Genomic DNA, 10,039 nt, shown 5'->3' with positions numbered 1-10,039 from the left:
AATAAGACGCAAAGTAATGAAACCTTAGAAATTTTATGTCGCAATATATTTCGTCACTCTAACATAATAACTCTCTCTTTAATACTATTGAAACGTATCAAATACTCATTATAGCTAAACGCGTTTTATAAGTAGTTAAAATATATCAATTTTTATCTAAATATTAATTTATGTAAAATAATAATAATCAAAATTTGCAGTTCCAAATTTTTCCTAGGAAGTGCTAGAAGTATATAAACAGTGAAAGGATACACTCCACACACTTCCATATCCATTTCAAGACACCTGTGCTAATATTAAAACGCAATATACTTTATATCAACTCTTCTAATACTGTTCATCTTTTTTATAAGTCCAATAAATAATAAAACTCTAGATAACATAAAATATGTTTATTTTTATTAATATTTTAAAGTTTATAATTTGGAAGTTACAAATGCTATAATCATTGAAAAGGATTTACAAACTTAGGCATGCTAAAAATTTTTGGAATAGCTAAGTTTCTCCAACTTGCACCTATCATCATAATATATTTTTATAAATAAATATATATTAATCTGTAAACTCTTCCTTAAATACATCCCTATAAAAAACCTATCCACATCTATCACAAAAAAAATAAATCTTGAATGTTTCTTATAAAGGAGATCAAAACTATTTTATTCATCAACACAAGTTTATGTTTACACATCAGCTATTAGCATCAAAAGTGTCATTTCCTTTTTTTTTTTTTGTGGCAAATTTTTAAATGGACCCTTCATACTCATAATTTTTAATTTATGACTTCTTTTTTTCTAAAAGTATGCATGAATCCATTTTATAGATCTGTTGATCAGAGTTAAATTAGTTAGATGAGATTTCAAAAAAAATTTCAGTAATTATAGGTTAGCTTAGATAAAGTAATTTTTAATGAGAGAATGGGATATGAGACTTTATTTTGTCTTCACGGTGAACATGGCTACCAAATGCTATTTTTGTGTTAAAATTCTCGATTTTATATTTTACATTTTTTACTTTAAAATGTTATAACTTTATGAAAAATGTATGGATAAATACAATTTTTTCATGAAAAGTAGTCTTTATATACATCTTTCATTCGACATACTGTTCTTTTAAATCGGACCATTTCCCTTAATAGAGGAGGGGTTCAAAACATAAAAATGCATACAGAAAGTAGAACTTTTTCAACTTAATTTTTGAAAGTGTTCCGGAAATACTGATACTTTTATATATATCTTAAATTAAAGATAATGTAATATATTTTATTATGAAAAAAAAAAATTGAACTCTGGACTTGTCTTCGTGGTGAAAATGGCTACCAAATGCTATTTTCGTGTGAAAATTCTTGATTTTATTTTTTACATTTTTAACTTTATAATGCTATAACTTATTGAAAAGTGTATTGATCAATATAATTTTTTTATGGGAAATACTATTTTTTAATAATCCCTTTTTCATTCGACATACTTTATCTTAATCAGGATATTAATAAGGAACTAGCAGTTTATGAAGCTTTTGGAATAATCCACCAATTTTTTAAAATTAAACACTATCTAAAGATTTGCATAAGCGTTTTTTTTTTTGATAGTGATTTTAATCACTGTCAGATATCATTATACTTGATCCAACTATGCCACGTCACCACTGTAACGCGACCCCCCTGTGCTGGGTTTTTTTTACTCTATTTATGTGTGCTACTACTAGACTATAATATTCCAATTTTTTTGCTAACATGTTGCTATATAAATCATTTCTAAAAAAAATGATTCTTAGTTTCTCCTGAATTAACAATGGATTTTTTCAATCATTATCAAATTTTGTAATACGCTCAATTGAGTAATCTTTTTAACAACTTTGTTTTAATTGGTTTATTTAGTTAAAGTAAATCATTAAAATTAATTAAGTTCTGAATATTTCAATGCAGAATCTTTTTAAACACCAAAAGTTATTAGGAAATGATTACTATTACTTCTATTTAAGTTATCTATTACGATAAAAATGCAAAAAAATATTGAGCTACTCTGATAAATTTACTATAAATAGTAATTATAAAATTTCCTAACTGCATATTAATCTAAGCGATACCATTGTTTTAATTCTCATAAAATTTTCTATTTAATGATGTCAATTTCAAATTTGTAATTGAGCTAAAAGTTATGGTAACATATTCAATTTTTGTTACTATAAACTTTTGCAAAACTTTATCAAAAATTTTTCATCAACCTTAAAAAACCAAAAATATAGGCAGAACCTTGGTGCACTCCTACTCTTACCCAAAAACCTTCTGATATTCCTCCTACGCTTTTTACCCTAGTACAAGTGCCATCATACATATCATCTATTATATTAATGTACCTTTTCGGGACTCCTTTTCTCATATGTAATTAGTAATAATATAAAAAATTAGAAAAGATAGAAAAAGTCTAATTGCAGATTTGAAAACAACGCGAAAAGTTGATTTAGAAAAGTATATTTTTGCTTCTGATGAAAATTCCTTGTAGTCCAGTGCATTTATTTATAGTAACAAAAAATTTTTATTGAAAAGTATTGCATCAAGCCCTTTAAATTTTTATACACGTAAAAGTAAAGCAAAATATAATTTCTTTATTATTTTTATAAATTCTCAGTATAAATTACGATATTATATTATTGAATATCAATTTCATACTAAATTTAATTACTATTTTATTATGTATTCATATATTATAATTATAAATCGGGATAATATTAAGGGAATAAGAGTTATGGTTACGTTTGAAATTATCTACCAACCTCTTAAAATTTAACACTATCTACAGATTTGCATCAAAGCGTTTCTTATGATAGTGATTTTAATCACTGTCAGATATCATCTATACATGTCTCAACGATGCCACGTCCATACTGTCCCGTGACCCCACTGCGCTACCGTTTTTTTTATTCAAATTACATTTTTTAAAAAAAAAAAAAAAAAGTCAGCTACTTCAAAAATTATTCAATTTACCATTATGTAATTTAGTTTTATAAGAAAATGGTTTCTTAGTAATGAAGGAAATATATATCCGAGTAAAGTGATAGGCTTTCATGTGTAATTCTTGCACATCCAAAAATTTTGCCATATTTACGCCTATGCACTATATTAAAATTTTAAAAAACATAAAAGAGAAATCCTTATAAAAAGATATATCATTTTTATAGTAAAAAATATTTGCAATCACCAAAATTTATATTTTTTGTTAACATTTTTATTTCATTAATTTTCGTAGTATCGACCCTGAATATGTATTTTATGGATGTAATTATTATTATAAAAGTCCTTGATTTGTTTTTTTTCTGTTTCTTCACGTTGCGACGAATAGTTTTCAGGTACTTATTATTACAATGTATTAGTTTTTACTTTATGAATCTATATACATATAGACATATGCAATAATTTACTATAACAAATTCTAGTTCTAGTTAAAAATATCAATAATTTGATACGTTATCAATTTTGGGACACAAAAGTTCAATATCGATATCGAAACTAAATTATGAGAATATGTTTAGCATTAATGATGGTAACATTTTTTTCGAAACACAAATACGCGATTTTTTAATATTTGTTAATTTTTAAATTCTATGGTATTCGAATTAAAGGGGATAATTGTAAAATTACAACTTATGACAAATTAAGTTTAACTTACATAAAACTATTTTGCAGAGCTCCTAATATTTTTGTTTAATAAAAAAAGAACTTTTTTTAGTCATTTATTTAATTTGCGGGATTGTATGGGAAAACACTTTGTCCGCACCAAAACATTTTTAATATTATTTATCAAAAATTTCGCTTGCTACTGTAAATGTTAAAAACTTCAAAAATACATGTATGAGAAAATTCAAATAGTTTTTTTAAGAGTGTACGATTAAGTCTTATTTTTTTTATAAAACACTATTATTTTGGTAATGATATTTAGTAGTTATGAANTTCCGTCTGGCCATAGTAACAACAAAGATTTGTCAAATGCTTTACAAATTGTACTATGATTTGCTTTTTCAAGTTCATCAATATTTAATAGAAATATTTCACTAGGAGAATCATATAAGAGTGTTCCAATTATTGTGCTGACTATATACCTCCCTTCAATGTCTGTGGTCTCGTCTAACGATATCCATATTTTTTTACCGTTTACTTTTTTTTTAATTTCGTTCACTGTATCACTGTAACATTGGTCAACATAACCTAATCGTAGGGTGGATTCTGCAGGGGTATCTTTTCCAGTATATTTTTCAAGAAAACATCTAAATTCTGGATTGGAAAGTTTGTTCAAAGGAATGTTGGCACCTAACATCGCTTTGCATAAATCGATGTTATATTCACTCTTTTTTGATATGGAAGGTTTGAAAAACTGTATTTTTGTATTTCTTTCTTTTCTTTGGTAACGTTGAACACCGCGTACATGCTTATCTGAAGCGATGTGTTGTGAAATACTAAAACGTTTTCCACTAGATACTTTAACTTCACATATTTTACAGATCAACACTTTGTTATCGGTTGAAAAAATATCTGCACCAAATTCCGATACAAAACGTTTCAAACGACTTGCAACAGTTTGTTTTTCTTTAGGCATTTTAAAATATTAATAAAATAGTAACGGACGGACGGACGAACGTAAACGACTCAACGGCAAGCGCAAGAAAACTAGGTACATTTAAGACTATACTATAGTATTATTATACCAGCTGTTATCAAATAGTTATGTAATGGTGTGGGTATTTAACAAATTCTATAATTAAATTATAGACGCCGGTGACAAGCATTGCACGCGTGTAAATGCCTCTACAGGTTTCGTTGCGATAATGGACAAATATAAATTGATAGATTTTCATAAGCGCGTTGTATGGCGGAAGATGGCGGTAACGATAACATTGTTTCCGTGGTACTGCGTAAAACCACTAACACCTATAAAACCTATATAGACGTACGAGAATGTAAATAAATTGAAACAAATACTAAATTTTGTAAATGGGATAGTAAAATAAGAAATAAAAAAGGATTCAAATATATTATTACTAATAATATATTTATTTTTTATGAAATAATATGCGCTAAGAACTCGAAAAATTCTACTATATGCCAAACATGCCATTACACTCAAATCATGCAAAAACATGCACTATTAAATTCTTTATTTTTATTACTATTCTTGTGAAACGTATTTCTATCTCAGTTAGCATGTTTTCCTGTGTTGCAAGAAAAACATGCAAATGCATGAACTTACGAGCCCTGGTTATGAACTATTGACATTAAGAAATCGATTTATTAATATTTTATCTAAGCCCTTTTTATTAGGCCCAAAATGCTATTGAATACTACAAATTTTACCATTAACGTCATTATATAAAGGACTTCATCTATTTTATAAGTGCACGTTCAAAATTAATACAATAAATTATTATTATAAACTTAAATTAAAAGTCCATACATTGTATATTATAAACTTACATCATACATATGTATGATGTAATATTAAGTAAATAGTCAGCCTTATATAATGGGTTTTATATAATTTCATTTTATTTATCGATGAGTTTAGAGTACGTACTATTTTTTAAATCATATTAATTTTGCTGTTTAACATATTTAACAATTTTATAATGTTCACTTTGTTATTTATTATAAACATATTTGTGTTCACGAATATTTTCGCAAAAGAGTTCAATAATGTATTAGTAATGCAAAATTTAATCAAATTGCCACGCTGGAATCATATAAAAAAAGAATTAATATGTGACGTTGAGAAGAATGTAAAAACATTTATTAGCGTTTACAATGCGGCAGTGAAATCGTTCAAAATATCAAATTACAATAATGTATACAACATTTATTTATCGATTTTAGAAGATAGATCTTTAAGATACGCTGCATTAATAACTACTTATGGTTACGAACTAATAAATGCAGAAAATTCTGGTGTGAATTTGCCAGAAATTTATAATCCCAATAGATTAAAGTTTAGACAAAGGATTTTTGAATTAATAATTGAGATCTTAAATTCAATCCTTAGAAGTATATCTATTTATAATTCAAATGAAAACGAAAAAGTTGAAAAATTCTTCGAAGTACCTGTATTTCCAACGTCCTTCACTAAAAAAAATTGTATATATATTTTGAATCGAATAAAAACTACGTATCAAAATTTTGTGTTGAACAGATATCCAAAATTTAAAGAAGATAGTAAACTTCGATGCGTTCAGCGTAAATGCTTATTAAATAATGAGCTAGATAAAAAAATAGACAATTTTTTAATAAAAGAATACAGTGAAAAAGACTTAAATGATATATATCAGAGTGTTGCTCTTGAAAATGTAGCTTATATATTTAATTTGAATCACAATAGAACACCGCAACAATTATTAGAAGTTTTTCTAAGTTTGTTGGATAAGTTTGCAAACGAATACGGATTGTCCAAATACTTATAGTTAAGATTAATTATGTAAAAAATTTAAATGTCTTCTTATAAATTCTCTTTCATTGAATAAAACTAATTACATTTTTAATAAATTTTCATATTTCATTACCATACATAATAAATAAATAACCAACATTAATGATTGGATTTTTAAAAAATTATATCATTGTAAAAGTTAATATCAAAAAGATTATTTATACAAATTTCGCATTAATTCGTCTAGTTTTCAATATATAGCGAAAATTAAATAAATCAACATTAACTAATTTTTTAGGACATTTCTCTTTATTACAGCGATTGAGATGATTTTTTTCAAAATTATGGTTCGATACGTTTTGTCATCTTTTGATATATCGATTCATTAGGAACGCCGAGTAATCGTGTAAAGCGAAAATAAAAAACGGTAGCACAGTATATAGGTAGCATAGATGAGACATAGATTGAAGTATAGATGATATCTTTATTAATAAGAGCATATTATATTTTGCTATAGAAATTAATAATTTTAGAATACACGAAAAAAATTCACTATGTTAATACTAATATTATGATTTATTAATTAAACCATTCAATTTTAGCTTCAATGCGAAGCTGAGAAGGTATTAATTTTACCATGATGTGTTTATTTATTTTTTTGTCTGTCTCTACTTTTTCTCAGCTCTCACTGGACTAATTTCTTGCAAAAGTACATCAAAAGATCAAAAATCGTATCTAGTCGAAAACATTACCCTCAAAAATTGAAAAAATTTCCCTCGTTCCCCGTANTGTATCTAGTCGAAGACATTACCCTCAAAAATTGAAAAAATTTCCCTCGTTCCCCGTAAATGAGGGAAACCTCCAAAAAAATTACAAATTTAAAAATCGGTAAATTTTGTTAATTTTTTCACTTTTTTTTCTTAAAACTTCCATAACTTTTTGAAAAATAAACAAATCAACATAAATTTTTTTTCTACTAAAACCTTAGATATTTCCCTTTCGTTTAACATCATTTTTTTGAAAATCTAACACTTACTGCATCCTTTAAACATATATCAAATTAAAGCTTATTTTATGTGCTATAAAATGAAAAAAAAAAATTTATCCCGACACTATCTTCTGCATGTAAACGGCTGCCGTAGTTAAAAAATCGCTATTTTTGTGTTAAAATTTTCGATTTTAAATTTTCAACTTAAAAATGCTATAACTTTTTGAAAAATGTATATATCAGCACAAATTTTTTTTTTCTAAATACATTATAAGTACATCTTTCATTTGACATACTTTTTATTAAAATTGGACAATTTCCCCTTATATAGGGGGCGTTCAAAACTTAAAATATTGTAAAAAACATAGATCTTTTTCAACTGAACTTTTGAAAATGTTCCGGAAATACTGCGTCCTTTAAACATATATCAAATCAAAGGTTATGTTATATACTATCAAATGAAAAGAAAAAATTTGTCCCGACATCTTATCTTCTATGTACAAATGGCTGTCGAAAATTAAAAAAAAATGTAATGTTTGCAATAAAAATCATCTTTTATNAAAAAAATGTAATGTTTGCGATAAAAATTACATTTTATCGGGATGTTTTTTGTACTTAAAACTGCCATAACTTTTTCAAAAATGAACAAATAAAAATAATATTTTTTTGTATTGAAACCTTAGATATTTCCCTTTCATTTGATATCATTTTTTTTGAAAATCTAACACTTATTCTGCTCACTGGGAGGATTTAAAATAGCAACTTTTTTACAAAAACTAACTTTTTCAACTTAATTTTTGAAAATGTTCCGGAAATACTGCGTCCTTTAAACATATATCAAATTAAAGCTTATTTTATGTACTACAAAATGAAAAAAAAAAATTTGTCCCGACACTTTTTTTTCTACATTTAAACGGCTGCCGTAGTTAAAAAAACACTATTTTTGTGTTAAAATTTTCGATTTTCGATTTTAAATTTTCAACTTAAAAATGCTATAACTTTTTGAAAAATGTATATATCAGCACAAATTTTTTTTTTCTAAATACATTATAAGTACATCTTTCATTTGACATACTTTTTATTAAAATTGGACAATTTCCCCTTATATAGGGGGCGGATTTAAAATAGCAACTTTTTTACAAAAACTAACTTTTTCAACTTAATTTTTGAAAATGTTCCGGAAATACTGCGTCTTTTAAACATATACCAATTAAAGCTTATGTCATGTACTATAAAGTTAAAAAAACTTATATTGTCCCGACGATCTATCTTCTATACGCAAATGGCTACCATATTGAAAAATATACTATTTTTGTATGATAATTATGGGTTTTGTATTTTATTTTAATAGAAGTTGATGTTGCTTTTGCAATTATCCATCAATTTTTTAAAATTAAACACTATCTACAGATTTGCATCGAAGCGTTTTTTATGATAGTGATTTTAATCACTGTCAGATATCATCTATACTAGACCCACCTATGCCACGACCCCACTGTGCTGATTTTTTTCTATTAAAATTGTAGGTTTTATTTTATTTTATTTTAAAATATCTTATTAGGAGAATATATTGACTTTCATGAATATTATATAATTTAATTGACATAGAATAAAGTTCATAAGACATAAGAAATTAAACTTATTAAATTTTTTTTACTTTTTTAAAGTCGAAAAAGTAATTTTTAAATTTGAGTTAGCTTAAATAGCCAATTTTTTAGCTTCGATGCGAATTTTTTATATGTAAATACTAATTTTTAATAATATTAAAACTTAGAAGTGATAGAAAAAGTCTAATTGCAGATTTGAAAACATCGCGAAAAGTTGATTTAGAATGGTATATTTTTGTTACTGATGAAAGTTCCTTGTAGTTCAGTGCATTTATTTATAGTAACAAACAGTTTTTATTGAAATTTATTGTATCAAGCCCTTTAAATTTTTATACACGTAAAAATAAAGCAAAATACAACTTCTTTATTATTTTTATAATTTCTCCGTTTAAATTACAATATTAAATTATTGAATATCAATTTCATACTAAATTTAATAATTATAATTAGTATTTATTCATATATTATATTTTAAAATCAAAGAACTACTAATTAGGATATAATCAAAGAAATAAGAGTTGATGATGCTTTTGGAATAATCCATCAATTTCTCTAAATGAAACACTATCTACAGATTTGCATCGAAGCGTTTTTAATGATAGTGATTTTAATCACTGTCAAATATTATCTATACTTGTCCCTTCTATGCCTTGTCTACACTGTGCCTCGACCCCACTGTGCTACCACTTTTTTAAAAATAAATTTCCATAATATAATTTTGATTTGTATTGATATATTAACTCTAGTGATGCAACTAAATGGGTTAGGGATTTGTAACCTTTTCCCTAGAATGATTAGCTATGTTACAATTTTTAATCGTACATAATTTTTATTTTACAATAAAAAAATTGTTTGATAACTTTTTTTCTCAATTATTTTAAAAAATAACGATGTAGAGGAATTTTTATTGATCAACAAAAAAAAAAACCCAGCACAGGGGGGTCGCGGCACAGTGGTGACGTGGCATAGTTGGATCAAGTATAATGATATCTGACAGTGATTAAAATCACTATCAAAAATAAACGCTTCGATGCAAA

At 25.7% G+C, this 10,039-nt stretch overlaps 1 protein-coding gene across 1 annotated transcript; it reads right to left on the bottom strand.

The window, feature by feature from the left end:
- Positions 1 to 3,938: 3,938 nt before the first annotated feature.
- LOC126909984 (uncharacterized) lies at positions 3,939 to 5,291 on the bottom strand. The gene has a single exon (XM_050692418.1). The coding sequence runs from the start codon at positions 4,587 to 4,589 to the stop codon at positions 3,939 to 3,941; it is 651 nt and encodes a 216-aa protein (XP_050548375.1). The 5' UTR covers positions 4,590 to 5,291.
- Between the last annotated feature and the right edge of the window lie 4,748 nt (positions 5,292 to 10,039).

Source organism: Daktulosphaira vitifoliae, unplaced genomic scaffold (assembly GCF_025091365.1).
Source record: "Daktulosphaira vitifoliae isolate Bord-2020 unplaced genomic scaffold, ASM2509136v1 Scaffold_1, whole genome shotgun sequence".
Lineage (NCBI taxonomy): Eukaryota > Metazoa > Arthropoda > Insecta > Hemiptera > Phylloxeridae > Daktulosphaira > Daktulosphaira vitifoliae.
This window is presented reverse-complemented; position numbering and strand designations above follow the sequence as displayed.